Source organism: Astatotilapia calliptera, chromosome 5 (genome assembly GCF_964374335.1).
Source record: "Astatotilapia calliptera chromosome 5, fAstCal68.1, whole genome shotgun sequence".
NCBI classification, from domain to species: Eukaryota; Metazoa; Chordata; class Actinopteri; order Cichliformes; family Cichlidae; genus Astatotilapia; species Astatotilapia calliptera.
Window position 1 is genome coordinate 16,865,679 of NC_137426.1, and position 20,350 is coordinate 16,886,028.

The following is a 20,350-nucleotide window of genomic DNA, read 5'->3' on the forward strand; positions in this document are numbered from 1 at the left end:
CTACAGGGCAGAAATCATTTAAACAAGTGATTTTCAAGGTACTGCAATGATGGCAGCAATCTTGAAACAAGACATTGTAGGACATTGTGATCCAGTGACATATTGAAGGTGTGCTGGTTGCTGCATTCCTTAAACATCTAACCAGGTATGTCTTCAGGGCCTGCTACTTATGTTCACTCCTTTCGAGGTCTTCCGGACTTCAGCTATTTCAAGACTGCTCATCAGCAACTGGAACATTTTTCTTTACGGGTGTGTTGCTGAGTGCCTTGAACCTCCCAAGATATTTGTTGAGCTCATTTAGAAAGGTTGTATTGTTCTCACAGGGTGGAGGAGCAGCTTTACTGTCTGGGATGTCTTAGATAGTCTGCTACATTTGTCTGGTATTCATAGGGTCATTGAAGAAACTCTGTATTCTCTAGTGATGGTGCTTTGGTACCTTTATGCACCATGTTGCCAGAGTTAAAGAGTAATTTTGTACTTTGAACATTGCATCTTTCATCATCCGTGGTGTCTCGCTGGCCTGTACGGTGATGTTCTTGGTGACAGATACAACAGCAATTGAATGACTGAATGCACAAAGTCAGCATAACCATTCACATTTGTAATGATTGCCAGTTGCAGCTGCTTTGAACATGAATAATCATGTCATCATCATCACCATGAAAAAGGTCAATCTCAAAAACTGATGTGAAGTTCTATTTCAGGGTTAAAGCTTTTGACTCAAGTACAGTATGTATATGTCATCTCATACTTCCCCTCTATAGAGGCAAATATTATTATTATGTATTGACAAGCACGAATACAATAAAACCATAAATAAATGAAAGAAATTAAATGAAAGCACTACAATAATAAAAATTTACATTTTGTGGTTTTTATCGTAGACAAAATGGAACACGCGTGGAGGGAGAAAATATGGATTGGAAACATGGATTCTTTTTAAAAAAGAAAAAAAGGCTGTTTTTATTTTTGACATGAGGCAATCCTTTTTTGTTAGCTACATATAGCAACCAACCTTCTGACCTACATACAACAACAAATAGCAACAGATGTTAGCAAATATAAATGAAAAGTTCCATATTGGCGTTTTTATATTGTTTCTCACAGGGAGCTGCAGGGGATGGACAAAAGAGCCATAACAACTCCTGAAATGGCTTAACAGATATAAAACAATCAAATCAGTGATTAGCAGCTAATTTGACAATTATACAATTATGAAAAAAAACAAAGAAATGAAATATGTCATTGTTCTGACTTTTCACATCCTGCAGTTCCTTTCAATACTTTCACTTAGTTTTCTTCTTTATAAATAATTTATTGGTTAAAAAAAAAAAAACATGATTTGAAGATGCCAGTTTAGGCTCTGGGTACTTGCATTGGGCATTTAACAAAAAAAAATTAAAAAATTTTTTTTCTAGAATTGTTACAAAACAGCAAACAAACAAAAAGAAAAATCAGCCATTTAACTTAATCATCCAGAAAAATAGCAATTTAAGTCTTAAAGAAATGATCAATAAACAATTAGGGTTCAAATTAATTGAAGGCTAATGCTTACATTTTGGTATGGGTGAAAGTTGAACTTAAATAATGCTATAACACTCGCCTACAATAATACCTACATTTTTCCTGATTTTAGCTGTTTTTACTTAAATAACAACTTTTATTTTTAATGTAATATTTTTTCAATACGATTTTATATTGCCCACCTCAGCTCATATTAGCAAATATTTTAAAAATTTCCACTTATAATTACTTTTAGATTCGGACCGGCTTTCAAAAAAAACCAAACAGACTGAGGTACAAAAAGATGACGAACTGTGAAATGAATAAATGACCAAATTCAAACACTGGAGGGTGCCAAACTTAAGATGCAAAAGCACAAAGTAATATTCAGGGGGATGGTCATGTTGACACATTTTAGAAAAGAGCAGGTCAAAACATTCACCATTCGATTTTATTAATCAAAAGTCGAATTACAGTAGGGGCATGTTATTTTTCCCCCCCAAAACGTATACCAAGCAAATGTAGGAAAATTAAACTGCATCCTAACATTGGATCGTCATACTTTAAGAAAAGCAACTACATTTACTAAATGTTGACATTACACGAGTATTAAATACATGCTGAACTTGTTTTACGGACATTTTGAAACAAAAATATAAAGTTAAACTTAAACAAAATAGAAAAAAAAACAACAATTTATTCTTCACTTTTTACAAATAATACAACATAGTTAAAGAGATCTAAACATTTCAACATTTTAAGAGACAATGAATAAAATGATACATCACCAGAATATCCAAAACCTTTCTTCTGGTTATGTGCCAACACATATTTTTTTCCCCTTTCTTAACATTTGTCTTAAAGGATAAAGTTACCTTAAGACTTGGAGTTTAAAAAAAAAAAACACACACACACACACACACACACACACACACACACACACACACACACACACACACACACACACACACACACACACACACACACACACACACACACTAATTTTATATTCAAATACTAAGTTTAGAATACTTAAACATAGCATGATTTAAAAATAATAATGATTCTCCCGTTAAATTGTAGGATGTAATTTCAACTTCTCCAAACTTCAAAGCAAACCAGAATCAAGACACAGCAATAACATTAAGTCTTGGAAAGGTGAAAAACATGTTACAGCTGGCTAATAAATAAGATTGAAAGACTATCTTCTGTTTGACATAAATTATAACATGATTGTTAGAAACAACAGACTTAAATCTGAAAGCGGATCCTTTCACACATACCTAATAATGAATTATAATAGCATAAATATGCAAATTCAGAGCTTTTTGGTAAAGAACAAGATTCTAATTTCAGCAGTGGGCTTGTGTGGCCCCTTTGTTCTTACTGCATTTACCTGCTTAACACAAACCTTTCACATCGTTTTCTCCAGAAATGTTACGATAAATCCACTAAATTCATAAGTGTTACATTAATTTTTTCCTTTTTTTAGAAACGCATATTAAGATAGATGTAGAACGCTTGCCCTACTTCAATTCAGGCATCTTATCTTCATACTGTGGAGGAGGAGTGATGGGTTCAATGGTTACTGGGTTCTGTGTGGGGGTGCGGATTTGAAGGCGGAAGTCCTTCAGGTGCAGTTTGTCAGATTTGATTCTTCTCACTCGGAGGGGCCGGAGCAAGCGGCTGGCTCGACTAGCACTGCGGGTTGGCATACTGGGGTTAGATGTAAGGCCAGCGGGTTCAGATGGAGGCTCAGCGGCTGCAGGTTGATCATTAACAGGGGTTTCGTCAGTCGTGTTGTTAGCGGGCTCTGTTCCCTCGTTTTCCACCGCAGCTATGATGTCCTCATAGGACGGCAGGTGAGAGGTGCTCTGCCGAAGGTTACTCTGACGCACGGGGTACTCACTGCTGCTGACCACTTCCTCATAGGTTGGCACGTTGTACGTAGTTGGGTCGCTGGAAAGAGACAAAAGTTTTGACAAATCATTGTAAATGACACACTTTATAAGCCTTCTTTTGGCAACTTCGACAGTTAAAAGGAGCCCCAAAAACACAGCGATGACAAACCAAAGCTGTCAACAACCTTTTGCCGATTGACACCTTCAAAAGGCACCATACAGGCATTCATTCGTGTTTGTGTCCATCTTTTTCAGCTTTGTTTTGGTCCCCATAAACTCTTAAGTTTATTAGCTTTGTGTTTTATCTGCTTAATATCTTAGTATATTGACTAGGTAAGCGGTGCCGATGTCTGCTGTTTAAGCCAAAGTAGATTGTCAATGTTACTTTTTGTCTGAAAGAAGCTTCTTGTTGTGGCTCCAAGAAATTTATAAGAAACAGCAAAGGCCCACAAAATAAACTCAATAGTCTTTAATGAGTTCAACAAAGTAGTAAAAGCATGTTTTTCTCTGTTTTTGTTTAAATCACATGAGTTGCCACCTGCTGGCCATTAGAAATAATTCAGGTTTCATTCATTAGTTTCAAAGGAGCCAAACTTTAGAGGGTTTTTGTGTGTTAAGCTACTTAAATAGTGACCTATGAATCATTTCAGCGTAAAAAAGGTAAAAAACTCAAGGGATGAACAGATGTTCTGGATACACATAACAGACAACTTTAATTTACAATCTCTCCTATTTAAAAAAAAAAAAAAAAAAAGATATATTTTTTCCACATTTCTCTTGTTGAATAAAATAAAAACTGATTTTTAAAAAAAAAAAATTTGGGGGATGGATTATAGAGGTAAATAAAATGCTAAATGTTTACTTAGTCCCTGACGTTACATAATTTGCAGTTTACTTGCAGTGGATCCTTTCCAAACAGAAAGACGGGGTACACCCTAGGCTATTGCAGAACAAACAGATTAGAGACAGGCAACACCGGTACAATACCTTTTCACACCTGATTGCTAACTCAAGGAATTATCATATCATTTATAAATCCTAACATTTATAAATGATCTAGGAATAAAAATAGAACCAAACGTTATCACTTACGGCTGAGGCTCCTCTGGTATCGGAGTCATAAAGGGGACTCCTGTGGTCACAGGCTCACTCCTTCTATCCTGAGCTCTCTTCTTGCTCTTTAAACCAAGGCCAATGGCCAAGATCAGCATCAGTGCCCCAACTCCAACAAGCACCATGGCCACTGTTGGGGTCTTTGTGGCTCCTGAATTATTACCACCACCGTTGTTATTAGGTCCTGTGGAGTTGCCTGATGGTTTTGGAGAGGCACCCGAATCCCCTCCAGGTATCACAGTCCAAACAATCATGACAATGCCAAGGGCAATGACGCCCACTCCAAGGGCACACAGGGCATAGTGGGCGCCTGAACCAGAGCTCCTTGAGCTGGGGGATCTGTTGGGACGGCCGTTGTCACCGCATATACCCCGACTGGAACACATACCTGCAAAACAACCTGCAAAGGGGGGGGAGGGGGGGGGGGGAGGCTTTTCAGTTTGCACAAGCAGACACCATCTACCCCAACACTCCCCCAGAAATTTACCTCCTCTGTAGGAAATGATTTAGATCACAGTATCTGAATTTGTTTTTCAATTTGTGACCAAGTTTCTAAGATTACCACATTGTTATTGCCTGCGTCATGGTGCTTCTGTCTGTATTGTCTGTCTATTCTGTTAAGTACATTAAGCTTAATTTCTAGTATGGCCAATAAAGCTGATTTTGATTTTCCAGGGTAAGAACGGGCTCAAGAGTCCATATCTATTAGAGCACCACACGCATCACACGAGATGGGCCATGTCAATAAAACAAACCATTACCAGTTCCAGAACAAAAGGTTAAAATGACAGTTTGAGTGTTATCTCGCTGTATCCATGAACCGGTTTCAGACGCTATACTCTTAAAAACAAAAAAAGGCACTGAGGCTACATTTTGCATGAGAAAGTAGGAGAACAGGTTAAAAGAAAACGTCAGGTGTGGTGCAAAACAGGTTACAGGAAAACAAAGAGTTCATTGGTAGTTCCACACATGTCTTAACATGACAAACACCAACCCAAGAGAAGGAAGGATGAAGATAAAAAAGTGACACAAAAGATCTTTGTAATGTAAAGTAAGTTCAACTGTAAGGTTTTACATATCATCTGGTCCTTAATAGGTCTTAAAATGAGATAAATAGAACCTCAGATGACCAAAAAACACATGACTTATTACACCAAGTCCCTATTTATTTACCAAAAAATTGTTCAAAATGCCAAAGCAGCAGCTCACAGCCTAAGTACACCATAAGTAGCAATAACGTTCTATGCCATCGGTGTGGGAAGGGTTATAAGGGTTATTTCCAAACAATCTTAAGTCCATCAATTTTCAATCACAAGTTGAAAACAATCAAGACAGCTGCCAATCTTAAGAGGAGTGCACGTTTCAGCAAATTCATTCCAAACGGGGACTATGCAATGTTTAAAAACAAAAAACAAAACAAAAAAAAAAAACCTGCAAAAACCCACGACTTAAACCTCAAACTTCACAGGTCTCCGTTAAAATGTTAAATGGCTTGTTTGAAAGTGCTGCCAGGAGTAAGCCTCTTCTTTAAAAAAAAACAAACGAAAACAAAACATGGCCGCAAAGCTTAGGTTTGCAAATTTGCATCTGAACAAACAGACTTCTGGAACAACGTCTTTTGGAAAGCAAAACCAAAGTGGCCCTGAATGCTTGTTTTTCAGGCGCAGGACCTGGACACTGCAGGTATTGAGTTGACTATCAACTCCTCTGTATAAGAAAATATTCTAGAGTCAAACATGAAGCCAACTGTTTGACAGCTAAAGTGCTGCTGAAACAGGGTCATGCAACAGGACAATGATCCCAAGCACAGCGGCAAATCTTGAACAGAATGGCTGAAAACGCAAAGAATGAAGGTGCTGCGGTGGCCCAGTCAAAGTCCAGACCCTAGCCTGCTTGAAATGTCATGGTGGGATCTTAAGCAAGCTGTGCATGAACAAATACGCAGACTGAAGGATGTGAGAGGTGATAAAGTTGAAGACAATGTGTTTACTTTAAGTTAATGCCGTTAAAGGTGGTTCTAAAATCTGCTGACTCATGGGGTGTGCTGCTTACGCATGTTAGCTTAGTATTTACAAATTAAATATGACAGGGGCATATTACTCTAAAGACAATTAACCTCCTAAGACCCAAACTCTTCCACGGCATGCATTTTCAATTTCACTTTGATATTTGGGCATATTGGGGCCCGATGAATGTAAAAACAAAGAATTACCAGTTTTGTTTTGTTTACCTTTTTTTGTTTTTAAGAAAAATAAGAGCCACATATGAGGATATTCATTTAAAAGTTTGATAGAACAGTAGCAGTATGATGTCCTCGTAAGTGGATATCAGGCCCTTGTAGAGCAAAATTGAGTATTTTGGTCTAAATAACCCAAAACGTGATGTCCACAGATGTGGATGCCAGGACCTAAGAGGTTAATTCACTTTTACAAGGTATTAATAATGAAAACAGTTCTTAATAAATAATATAAAATAAAGCCAAACCAAAACAAACAACAGTATTGGGAATTTACTCAGTAATATAAACTATTACCACGAAGGCAAAACTTCTTAGAGGAGGTAATTGTATACTTAGTTATTTAAACCAGAAATAAATGACTGAACTCAAATATAAATATTTAAAGATTCAAATGTTTGAAACCTTGGGAAGGCTGCAAAATAACCAGAAAAAGAAAGATGTTTAGACTACAGATTACTGAAATTTACATTTCACGAGTAACTGAAATTTAGAAAGAAAAAGAAGAAAAAAACCCCCCTGCAGTTTTACATCACACTAATGTACAAAAATCTGTGTTTGTTTGTTTGCCCACATACCTTTATACAATCAAGAGTTGAGCAACCAAAACTGACATACTGGTAGTTATTCAGCCCCTGAAGGCTTTTAGCTGTATCAGATACCATGACCTCATCACGTTGTCTAGCAACCACCTACCAACTGGCTAAAATGAGCCATTTGTAGTGTTTATGCACCTACAGCACCTTAGTAAAAGCCATGCATCATTTTAATTAATCATGATAATAACACTGAAAATAAAGTTTCATTATGCTGCAGAGTAACCACCTAACAGAAAACTATAGTCACTGAACAAACAATGGCCATTTAAGACTAATACACGAAAGCAAAAGCGTTCAGTTTAGAGCCTGACTGATACAGGATTTGTAAGGCCGATACCAATATTTGGCGATTTATTTTATTATTCTGATCATTATCAGACCAATTTTTTAAGAAAGACAAAACATAATTTTCCTAACATTTGTTATGTGTAGTCATTTATGTGCTCATTACACTATGAGCTATATGTTGTTTTGTGGAATTTCAAACCTGTGTTGCTAACGGGGAAGTTGTAGAGTGTCCCCTGATGAACAATATGAAATGTCAACACATACAACATGGTTGAAGATCATTTTCTTGTCTCTCATTTACTTTTTTTTAGTTTTCACTTATCGGCTGTTATGAATACTGATACCAGTGAATCAGAAAATAGTTGATATCGACCAATGATAGCTACCTACTAATTAACTGGTTTGGCGCCAATTCATTCATCATCTATTAGTCCTTATGTTTTTGGCTATTTGAATATCTTAAAAAAAAAAAAGAAAAAAAAAAGAAAAACCATACATATATAGTAAATAATTTTTGTAACTGTTTTTGCATGATTTCATTTTCTGGCCTAGAAGTGTGGATTAATTCAAATTTCTAATCTGTGATTTAATCTTTGATATGATACATCCATTTTATAAAAGGTGGAGAAGCATATGAGTGTACACTTCAGGGCACTTTGCTGATGTGATGGGATGAACAGTGACTTAACAAACAGCATTTTTCATTTAAAGCAAATGTGTACTCTTTTTGTAATAGCAGTGTGACACAAAACCATATCTATGGGCAGAAATCTGTGCCATCAGAAACTGAATTTGAATAAGTTCAATTTGAATTGCTCAGATTGAATCTGAATTGTAACTTGAATAAATGCTTTTGAAAACTGAATTTGAATTAGTCTAATTTGAAATTGAATTTATGGTTTGAAAATGATCATCACTAAATTGAAATTGAATTTTATATTTTGAAAATGAATTGATTTGCTTTGAAACTGCATTTTATCCTTTAAAAATTCAGCTCTCGAATAATTTCAGTTTCACTTCTCACCATTCAGTTTCAGTTCTACAATTCAATTTCAGTTCCAAAATTCAGTTTTTTGGAACTTGCATCCGGTTCAAGCGCAGATTAATAGAACTACGTTTTACTAGCGGACCAAAAGTGTTACTGACGGGAATCTACAGTGTCTTGAGCTGAATTAATACTTCAGAAGTCATTCGTCATGTCGAATGACCAGCGGATAAACTCTCAGGTTGGTAATAAATGTATAACATGTATAAGAACAAGCGTCATGTTAACAAAAGATAGCCGTACAGTAACTGTTATGCTTATTGTAGCTGTTAGCTAAAAGTGCAAAGTGCTCTCTAGGGTTCCTAAATAAAATATGGCATTGAGGGAAATGACCTCAATGCCATATTTTATTTAGGAATTAATCCCTTCTTCTTAAATATAAGAACCTCTGCTGGTTTTAATGGCACTTTGGATTTCTTTACTTTCTGTTCCACTTCCAAACCCAAATAGATGCTGACAAGCTGACACAGTAACATGGAAGAGGGAAAGACGTTGGAAAGGACTACTACAAATAAACCCAATGCCTAACAATGAAAAGTGTAAAATAAGAACAATAATAATAATAAAGATAAAAGATGAAGTAACACGTTTTTAGTATTTTATTTATTCCAAATGATCATCCAGATGTCTGTGACATGTGATGACAAACACCATACTGGAAGGCCTTAGTCATCACATGCTTAAACTCATCATATATTTTTGCACATGCTGAACAGGCAGTCAGACATGCTGTAACTGTGGGGTAGAAAACAGCATGAACACCATACGGCAGGTCTCTCAAACTCCAGTCCTCGAGGGCATGGAAAAGTTGCATGACACTGGCCCTTGAGGACTGGAGTTTGAGACCCCTGTCATATGGAATATGACAGGTGTGGTTGAACTGCATGAAGACTCTGAAGTTTGTCTTCTCTTCTGGCAGGACAGGAATGTGGCCTTGTCCTGTGAGCCACTGTAAGGATGTAATTGTAAATGTAATTTAATGTAGTCTGCCTTAGCAGAGGGCAGGCGACTAAATTTAGTATAGGGGGGGGACAGCTGAATGATTGCATCTCCACTTTGATATTCATGACTTGATTATTAAGAATTGTTGAATGGATGCAGTATCTGACCAGGTCCTGGTGTTCCCCTCGTCAGTTATTAAACACACATGATCAAGGACGAAAAGAAGGTGACAGCTGCAAAAGAGGACTACATATAGACCAACGCTGTCATTCATTTTCTCTACATTGCAGGCCTGCTGTATTGCATGGGTGTGTCCCGTTCAACATCAGTAAATTTTTTGCATTAAAACTCGGCTTATCAGGTAATAAACACCGGCCCAGTTGGTCTGTTTTGTGGGTAACATTAATCTATCAGTCCGATATTACTACTGTCAAAGTAAATAAAAACGCTGGTAATGCTTTCTGGTGAAGCAGGAAGGGGAGAGGGTGGACCTGCCCACATGAATTACTCTGTGATCTAAACGTGTCCGGACACAGGTCAGATTGGATTGAACCCCACGCAATGACACTGAGAAAGATTAACAACTCGCGTACTGTGTCTATTAGATCGATAACAGTCCTGGTCACAGTATATACGAGCGTAAATCAGCTTAGCTCTGAAGTGTAGGCCTTACCTTTTCACCGTTCAGTGGCCAAGTACTTCCCTCTTCATCGGTGAGTTACCTGACTCACGCAGGTGTTTTCAGGAAGATCAGAGGGGAAGAGAGGGAGACGACATAGACGCAGCAATTCAGGGCCGGTTCAACTTTTTTTTCCTTTTAAAAAGTTTTTAAATCTCAGACGAATTGATCAACACAATGTTTACCGCTGCAGATAAAAACAGAGTTAACAAGAACTTTGCACAAATTCCAAGCGTAGTGAAACCTCGCCACCCCCTGTTGTAAAATGCGCCCGTGTTCTCTTGGTCCTAGTGCTGCTCAAGTAAACCTCCACCGGGAATAAATTAGTGGTACAAGGAGACGCCCAGAAACAGCTTATTGAAATAAAGTAATTGTATTGTACAACACGATTAATGTTGGATGTATTAACTGTATTAATTACAGACACACACAATTAGATATTAGAACAATAAAACTATTGTCTTACAGGAATTAGACAGTATTTCAGAGCCCAGAGTAAAATATTTATGTTCTGTAAAAATAAAAATAAGCAAATCTTGGTTATTTAGTTGCTGGTGAATTTATTAAGGGTGCATTTATTGAACTCATAATTTTGCTTATAAATATTTATTGTTTACATTTAATTAAATTGTATTTATATGGCTGCAAATCACAACAACACTTGCCTCAAGGTGCTTTAATACAGCAAGCACCTGGTAATAGTGGGAAGGAAAAACTCCCTTTTAAGAGGAAGAAACTTTGTCAGAACCAGGCTCAGCGAGGGGCAGCCATCTGCCGAGACCGGTTGTGTATGAGGAGGAACACAAGACAGAAATGAATAATAACTAATGGTTGCAGAGGGGCCTGAAAGCTTAAAATAAGGTAGGGCCTGATTATTCAAGTAACTACATGCTTTGTCAAAGTATCTTTGGTATCTAAAAGAGAAAATGAGCTCCCGTGATGAGATCCTAAGAGAGCATCTTTATAGAAAAAGGCCGTTTATCACATGACCTTCAGGGGATTCAATTATTTATTTAAATCCTTATGAAAATCCTAATAATCCTAATGAAAGCTCAAGAAGAGCTGTTGGTGCGGTCGTTTTTGTCAGCTATAGTTTAGAAAGTGTCTTTTTTTCATATCTTGGGTCAGTGATAGAGGAGATCCCTAACACTACCAGTGATTTTAGTTTGAGATAATTACTGGGATTAAAGGAAATATTTAAATGTGAAGCCTCATACACTTTTGTAGTGGCAGGTGCCAAGGTGCCTTGTGTGCCAAGGTCCTTGGGACCTGCTCTGGTTAGACGCCAAGAGGTCAGAGTGCACTACAGCCTGTAGTACAGCAATGGCTAATGGGCCATAATGCTATCTTAATTTGTACTAGTCAGCTTTAACCCTTTCCATGCTAGTAGTGTCTATACTTGGGCCATGTTGTGTTTGTTAAATGCAAACTGCTACCATTTACAGGAGTGATCGTGGCTTAAAGAGTTGGCAGTTCATCCTGTAACCGGAAGGTTGCCGGTTCGAGCCCCGTCTCGGACAGTCTCGGTCATTGTGTCCTTGGGCAAGACACTTCACCTACCGCCTACTGGTGATGGCCAGAGGGGCCGATGACGTGATATGGCAGCCTCGCTTCTGTCAGCCTGCCCCAGGGCAGCTGTGGCTACAACTGTACCTTGCCTCCACCAGTGTGTGAATGTGAGAGTGAATGAATAGTAGAATTGTGAAGCGCTTTGAGGGTCTTGAAAAGCGCTATATAAATGCAATCCATTATTATTATTATTATTATTATTTCTTGCCAGATGTGGCACAACCTTCTGGTGCTAAAGTGACACAAATTCATCTTGCTCTCATACGGTGATCTTTGAGCAGAGAATAAGGTCAGTCAGATCACTGCAATTAATAAAAAATAAATGAGAATAATGTCCATATAGTTTTTTATGATGCGAGCTCTTATAATAACCAACTCAACAGGCTAATGTGACCATTCTGAGCTTCTTTTTAAGATAACACAGAAGTGTCGTATGCAAACAGAAAGATATATTTTCAAAACCCTTGGAAGAAAAAATAATTTACATCTGGACCAACTTTACATTCTGAGTTTGTTAACACAAATTTAATGCATTTCTCCTCAAAAATAACAATAACAGTCTTACATTTTATGCAACAATTTACAATAAATCCACTTTCATGTTGACATGTATGAAAAGCTTGTACTGCTTTGCAAAGAGATGTATATGTCATGTGTTAAAAGCAAATACATTGCATGTCCCTGTCTTCTTTCTCTGTACAGGTTTGAACTGGTCTGATCTTCCCGCTTAAACAGTTTCGCTTTGGTGAGTCAAAGAGACGCCCAGATAGAGACGGACAAACCTGTTCTCTGCTATTTGAAGTAACCTCAAGGTTTCAGCCACACTCGGTGTGGCTCTGTGCAAGTCCCAGCGGTGGCATTTAATGAGTGTTCTCATGCTCAGGAACAGCTGTGCATTATAAAACACGACCAAAACTGTACAGAATACACTGTTCCATTAACTTCATAGTATAATGGCACAAAGTTTTGCCTTCCTCACAGTTCACACAATACACATATGTGGAGTCTTTATACATTACCACATTCTTAATCCAACATTCCACAGATTTATCTACATATCACACTGCATCATCTTTTACATTAAAAAAAACATAATTATGGGTATACCAACTGTCAGAAGAAGACACACACTTCACATGTCATTGTTTTTAGTAGCATCATCTTACACATTTAGAGCTGATGGCACTTGAGGGCCCTGTTCTTCAATCTGAAGGAATTTAGGCTAAAATACTTTTTTCAGGTTACAAGAAGCTGGTTTAGTCTCGTCAATCTAATCTGATTCTCTCAGCCTCCTTTAGGATTGGTTTGTTAATCCCAAATAAAAGTTCAAGGGAAAAGTTATGGAGAGGCATAATACTGGCTGAATGCTGAGCATGTGATTGCACTAACAGAGAGAGAGCTGAGACAATAGGCTTTTAACAAAAACTGGAAACATTCTGACCTGTCATTTCCCAGTGATCCCAATTAAATACGATACGTGGCACAGCTTCATTGTCAGTTCATTGTTTTCTTTTTTTTTTTCCTACAGCCTGCCACTTTATGTTATGATCTCTGGCAGATGATAGTAACAGTGGTAATGACCAAAGTGGCATTGCATGACAAGTTAAGCATCATGCTTTTTTTTTTTTTTTTTTTTTATGGCACAAGTATTGTAAAGGCTTCTGCAAAGGACAGGCCTGGGCCTCCTCTCTCCTCCAGATGCATTTAAGGAAGTAAGACTTTGTTGAAGTTGGCTTCTGATCAATTTCTGAGTCAATGGCAGGGCGATTCGGGAGAAGGTGACGAGGTAGATCAAAATAGAGAGATGAGAAAAACCTTTGGGTTTTGTATTTTACTGCCATTCTTCAGGAGTTTAACAGTTTCACAGAGACAAAACACGAAATATTAAACATGAATGAAGGGATGGACATGGTCAGCAGCAATACTCAGGAAGGCTGTGGAGTTTAGATGATGCTCAGCTGGTACTGAGGCTGAAAGTGTGGCAAGAAAATATGCACCTGCACCATTACGCCACCGTCACTGATATTACTGATACAAGGCAGGATGGATCCATGCTTTCATATTTTTTATAATAAATTCTGACCCTACCATCTGAATGTCAGAGCAGAATTGAGAATCATCTCATTAGCTTCTTCTCTTAAGTTATTGTCCAAAAACTATTATTATTACACACAATATCAAACAAAATCTATCTATCTGGGTTCTCACGTGAAAATAATCTCTCTCTTCTTCATTTAAGTCCCGTATGGTCTAGCAGTTGTAGGATTTCTGTTTTTTCCACAAAGTTGACACAGGTTCAAGTCCCAGTATGGAATCAGTCTTCAGCATGGCTGCTGTCCTGCATGCCTTGGTTGTAAATTGGGTTTACAACCAATTTTTGATTCTACTTGGACATGAGCAAGGCTTCTCGTCTTAGAAAACTGCCACGAATTTGATATTTTCTCTTTTTTGGCCCATTTTCTGTAAACTGTGGAGATAGGGATGACTGGGAAAATCCCAGCAGATAAGCAGTTTCTGAAATATTTAAACCAGCCCGGCACCAACAATCACGCCACATTCAGAGTCAATGAAATCACCTTTCTTCCCCATTCTGATGCTTTGGCAGGTCCTCTTGACCATGTCTATCATCTATGTAAATGAACTGAGCCACTGGGATTGTCATTGGCCGATTAAATATTTGTGTTACTAAGCAGCTGAACCTAACAACGTGTACCTAACAAAACAGCTGTCTTCAACCATCTCAAAGCTCTTGTAGTACACCTGTGAATGCCTCTAAAACTGAATACTAATTTACAGTCCTTTGACGTATGATTGGTAATTTAAATGCACTTTGTAAGTTGCAAAAAAAACAAACAAAAAAAAACACATCACCTTAATCGCACTCCAGATGTCTCTGTTCTGTACAGCTTTCTGTGATTTTAGAAACATCCAGTCAACAAATCCAGTGTTCATGTCTGGTTAACTGGGTTAGCCATGTATGAAGAACAGGGCCCTCATCTATTCTGAATAACAGCTGATATGTGCTGTATCTTTACACTGAAAGTAAGTTATAACAACTTTTCTTTTGTTATTAACAGAGTTTTTCACTTGCAGCTTAAAAAAACAAACATGTTAAAAAGTAGCAGTAATAAATAGTAACAGTGCTGTGAAGATCATATGGACCAGTGTAATATAAGGCATTAAAAGAGCACTAATTTCAATTATATAACTGTGTGAAGCCTGTTTTAAGCCTTCCCATCTATCATACAAATACCGGTATGATTTTTCCAATAATATATAAAAGTCTTGGAATACGTAGTTTAAAAATAAATTAAAATAAAAAATGAACCTAGCTATTAAGTTATCTTCCTTTCAAGTCCATCAGGTCACAATGATAAAGTTTATTTGTCTTCAGTAAATGCTTCTCTAAAGATGTCAGATTACTAAATCGAGTGGCATACCCCTTTAAGACATTCTCTTCCTATAATTCTAGTGTGGCTCAGTGTGAGTGTTTCTCAGCTGTAAACAACTGCAACACAACAAAAATGTAAACAATGGTTAAGATCTCGATGGCTGAAGCTGGTTCAGACGTTGGTGATTTCGACACTCTTGTAGGTGTGCATCGGGCTGCCTTTGGCTCGGGGAACCGCCTGAACTCTGGCCTCTCTGGGCAGAGAGCTGCAGCTGCCGTGGAAGCCCAGACTTCGCTCCACTGAGTGGCTGTTTGCTCGTAACCTCAGCGGACTCTGGAAAAAAAATCAAAAAGACTGAAAACAGAAAATGGAGTTTCTTTAAAGATGAGACATTTGCCTGTTTATAAAACATTATCAGCTAAAAAGTAATTAGTGTTTATGATGGTCTTATATCAGAATCCTCAGTTTGAATCTGACCACAAGACTTTAGTAGCCAACTACTGATTCTTCTTTTCTTATTCTAGTGTACTCACATACTTAGTATATATCTAAACATGTGACATATCAAAAAGGATCTGCACAGCACTGCACATTTCAGTCTTTATAAAGTTTGTCTAATACCTTTCCGGATCTTCTTATAGACATCCTCTCATCAGCAAAACGGTTAACAGCAACAGGAGAGGAACAACCAATCACCTCAGTCTCCTGCTCGGTATTACTATAAACATAAGGTGTTACAAGACGTTGTTGTTTGGAGATTGCATCCAAGAATATATACATACAAATGTATTTACAGGATAGAATATGAAGGTATGCAAGTAGGACTTTTAATCTACCTGAGAGGGACAGCGAGTGACTTCATCTCTTCATACAGGTGCCGATGAAGCATGTGTTTGTTGCTGGGGATGCCCAGGGCTTTGGCCATGGCATCTGTGTCGAAAGACTGATCCAAAGCCATCACTGCACCATGAATCCCTTTACCCTGAAGATTGTCTGCAAACTCCTGAGCAACGCAAGAGAGAAGCGTTGGATTAAGATGATGCAGTTTGCTCAGTGTGCTCATCAGTGAGTGTTAGCTGAAAAATAACTAACCTTGCAGAAATCGCTCCCTGGTCTTAACGTTTAATTTGGTAGTAATTACAAGTACACAACAAAAAAGCTTTTAAAAACAGTTTTGGTTTGTCTTTGTGGGTCATAATAAGTGTTCACCACATGTTGCCCAAAATAAGTATGTCGGTATATTGCAGAACTAAAAAAAAAACCCTCACGCTGTGTGGTCTATTCCCCATTACTGAGTGTACACTACTGTTATTCTTCTGTATTCTTTCAGTGGTTTGAGGCTTCAAAGAAACAAAGCTATCATTATTTTTGAGGGATTCTTAAAAACCCATACTTTGCGGTATCTGGTTCCAGTCTGGCAAAGAAATCTCCAGCGCAGAGGGGAATGCCATCACTGACCGCCCCACCCACCTTGAGGTCAATGTCTCTGATCCACTTCATCACTCTGTGACATGTCCAAACAATGGGATCCCGGTTTTGGTGCTCGCATTTTGTCCGCCGTGCCTGCAGGGCCTTTAAAAACACCACACAAAGATAGCAGTGCAAGCACTAATGTGGCAGAGGCCAATGAGATAATGGAGCATTACAAGCTACTGTGTGACTCCAGCTACCGCAGATAAGCATGTAGTTTTGTCACTGTAGCTGAGTGAAAGTCATGCAGTGATCGAAGAAAGATTGCTGAATAACGCCAGTCATGAATCTGTTATCATATAGTCTGACCTCTTTATCAAAGCTGAGCATCTGCAGCAGCTGGATTCCCAGAAGTAGACTGGTCTGATGGAACTGGTCACTGATGTTGAGAAATCTCTCCAGGTCTCTGCGGTTCAACGAGTTAAGCACTCGTCCGTCCACCAAGTGAGACTGAAAGGTCTGGGAGTACTGAGGCAGTCCAACATCACTCAGCCATGATGTTGCAACCCAGTGATGGTCCATCTCAGATGCTTTTGATAATCTGTGATCAGCAATATCAAACAATAACATTTGTTTAAATACATCATATTTCATGCACTCCTTATGTTGTTTTACTCAAATGCATTATATCTATATATACATATACACACTACCAGTCACACTAAATAGTATCTATTCTCATGACTATTTACATTGTTGATTCTCATTGAAGGCATAAAAAGTGTGAAATAACTCAAAACATGTTTAACATTTCAGATTCTTCAAACTATCCACCCTTTGCTTTGATTAAAACTGTGCACATTCTTGGCATTTTTTCAATGAGCTTCATGAGGTTTGTCACCTGAAATGGTTTTACAACAGTCTTGAAGGAGTTCCCAGAGATGCTGAGCACTTTTGCCATCACTCTGCGATCTATCTCATCCCAAACCACCTCGACTGCGTTTAGGTTTGTGGAGGCCAGGCCATCTGGCGCAGCACTCCATCACTCTCCTTCTTGGTCAAATAGCCCTCACACAACCTGGAGGTGTGTTTGGGGTCATTGTCCTGTAATGACTCCAATCCCCAGTCCATCATTACTGACCCCAGTAATGATGGACTGTCGTTTCTCTTTACTTAGCTGATTGGTTCTTGACATAATATGAATTGTAACAGTTGTCAAATTGGGCTGTCATCTGTGTACGAACCTGACTTCTGCACAACATAACTGATGGCCCCAACCCCATTAAGAAGGCAAGAAAGTCCACGAATGAACCCTGACAGGGCACACCTGTGAAGTGAAAACCATTTAAGGTGACTACATCATGGAGCCCATTGAGAGAAGGCCAAGGGTTTGGAGTGCTGTCAGCAAAGCAAAGGATGGCTACTTTGAGGAATCTAAAATATAAAACATATTTATAGTTATTCATTATTTTTTCTTTGCTACATAATTCCATTAATCCTGCTTCATATATTTGATGTCTTGAGCATGTATCTACAATGTAGAAAGTAGTAAAAATAAAGAAAAACCATTAAGGTGGAAAATTTGCTACGTATATTCCTGCCTTTATTTGGGAGCATTTATCAGACTAAGCAAGTAAAACAAGTACAGAAAAGCGTCCTAAAATACACATTTAGGTGTTTATTTTACTTCTCTGTGTCTGAAGTGCATATATACATATTACTGAATATCCTTTGATATAATACCCATGCATATTAAACTTAAAATTTCAGAAAACCCATCTAAATAAAAGTGACTTGGAAAGTTTCGTGTTGATATCCGTTATTTAAAATATATAAAATATATATATTTTTACAATACATAGCTTTAAAGGCTTCTTATCACACAAGCTTTCTCTTGGCAGACACAGCAAGGAGCTGCTGGGTTCAAAATGAAAGGCCAGCTGAGACCTCTCTTTGTGGAGCTCGCATGATCTCCCTGCACCTGCGTGTGTTAACTCATACTACTACAGCTTCCTCCCAAAGACATGCATGTTAGATTAAGTGGAATTCTAGATTGGCCATAGGTGTGAAGGTCTCTCTGTGTTAGCAGTCCACCAGATTAGCAACCTGCTCAGGGTGTACCTCGCCTCATGCTCAGTGACAGCTGGGACATGCTCCAGCCTGAATTGGATAAGTGGTAGAAAATGGATGGAGTCGTCTCTCATACTCTGAGCCAGAAATGTCTGCTTCAGTGGCACATATTTAACTCAAAACGTTCCATTTTTATCCCTGTCTGTATATTTTTAAAGAAAAGTATGCACAGAGAAAATGAAGATTTTGAGGTCATGTTTTTTTTAACCCCCCAAAACATGACATTAGTTATTCTGCAGTTTTATTTGGCTGTTACTCACCCTTGGTCCCCTTCAGCTCTCCTGTAATCCTCAATAGCCAATCTTATTTTCCTGCGATGAATTGGATTACTGATACCCAGGCCCAGCTCTAAATCATCATCCGTCAGGCCTAGAAGCACCTAAAGAGCAGAAATATAGCTCTCTATCAAACAAACACAACACCTCAACATGTCCATCTGCTAACATCAAACAACATCACACACAGGTAAACAAACAGCAAAAAGCAACATGTACCAAATCATACCTTCCCACTTTTGACGTTTTCAGAGCAGGCTCGGATGTACATGGGCATTCCCATGACAACCTCCAGCCAGGCCTGGACTGCACCTGCCCTCCACAGTGACATGCATGTGTTTCGAGTCAGCTCCGCCTGCTGGAGGCGGTCCAGCTGCTCCTCTCCATCAGACAGGCTTTGCTGTGTGAGGCTATCAGAGTCTGGATTGGTCAGGAGAAGTTACGGTGTGGCATACAGGAGAATTTCAGGGTCAGTTGGATATGAAAATCAAATCAGATTACACATCTGGAGACAATCAGAAGGGAGCAGAACAAAAAGTATTGTGTCTACCTTAAAGTGGAACCATACTAAACTACATTTGGGATAGTACACTACAGTTTTTTCTGTATATCGAGGAGAAATCTGCATACCAAGATCAATTCGTTCACGTGAGAAAAAAAATTGTTATATAACCACTAGATGGTGCCAGATTATCTTACTGGAGACTGCCAGTATCTTTGAATGAACTGTGCTTTGTTTTTTTTTTGTTTTTTTGTTTTTTTAAGTAGATAGGACTGCACATTTAAATGCGTCTAAATAGAAAACAGTAGTTGAACTCAGAACTCAGAATACAGAGGTCTTTTGGTTCTTCTGTGACAGTGTGGTGGTCAGTTCTAAAACTACTGCTTAGTAAAAGACGTTACAACACTAGTAACTGAGGCATATGAGGAGACTTAAGACCATTAGGATCATGTATTAGAGACAAAGGGATTATTCATAAAACATCATGCTTCTGCCCATCAGCCCCTCATCTACAAAAACAAAAAAAGAAAAAAAAAAAAAGAAACAGGAAACACTGATTCATACCGAACCAACGAATCCAGGATGAACTGATTCGTCTCAACATGCTGAAAAAAAGGCTGCATGCAAATCCCACCATCTTTCCAAAGAGTTTTCAAAAAACAAACGACACAAACTGGTACTCTTCAATGGACATGATACGTAATATGAATAATCCCCAGAGTGTAAGAAACAGACAGCTGGTAATCACAGATGAGGAGTTACTCAC

At 38.3% G+C, this 20,350-nt stretch overlaps 2 protein-coding genes across 5 annotated transcripts in view; both read right to left on the minus strand.

Annotated features, from left to right (window-relative positions):
- Window positions 1–1,935: 1,935 nt before the first annotated feature.
- On the minus strand, window positions 1,936–10,585 carry tmem51b (transmembrane protein 51b). The gene is made up of 3 exons (XM_026167607.2): window positions 10,301–10,585; window positions 4,497–4,917; window positions 1,936–3,462 (listed from the first exon to the last, which is right to left on the minus strand). The coding sequence occupies exons 2-3, from the start codon at window positions 4,901–4,903 to the stop codon at window positions 3,030–3,032; spliced, it is 840 nt and encodes a 279-aa protein (XP_026023392.1). The 5' UTR covers window positions 4,904–4,917; window positions 10,301–10,585; the 3' UTR covers window positions 1,936–3,029.
- A 1,787-nt stretch (window positions 10,586–12,372) lies between these two features.
- Window positions 12,373–20,350, minus strand: part of kaznb (kazrin, periplakin interacting protein b) — a 144,729-nt gene continuing 136,751 nt past the window's right edge. For all 4 annotated transcript variants that reach the window (XM_080301763.1, XM_080301762.1, XM_080301764.1 and 1 more), the window contains 7 exons: window positions 19,312–19,502; window positions 19,068–19,186; window positions 17,047–17,278; window positions 16,738–16,839; window positions 16,104–16,270; window positions 15,889–15,985; window positions 12,373–15,600 (listed from right to left, as the gene is read on the minus strand). In XM_080301763.1, coding sequence (XP_080157889.1) covers window positions 15,439–15,600; window positions 15,889–15,985; window positions 16,104–16,270; window positions 16,738–16,839; window positions 17,047–17,278; window positions 19,068–19,186; window positions 19,312–19,502 — 1,070 coding nt within the window. In that variant the 3' untranslated portion in view covers window positions 12,373–15,438. The remainder of the gene's footprint in view (window positions 15,601–15,888; window positions 15,986–16,103; window positions 16,271–16,737; window positions 16,840–17,046; window positions 17,279–19,067; window positions 19,187–19,311; window positions 19,503–20,350) is intronic.

Bases quoted from the DNA above. Each gene is read 5' to 3' on its own strand.
- tmem51b (XM_026167607.2), bottom strand. From the start codon at position 4,903: ATGTGTTCCAGTCGGGGTATATGCGGTGACAACGGCCGTCCCAACAGA. The intron at 3,463-4,496 runs GTAAGTGATAAC...GTCTCTTTCCAG, and splicing joins ATACCAGAGGAGCCTCAGCC to CGACCCAACTACGTACAACG.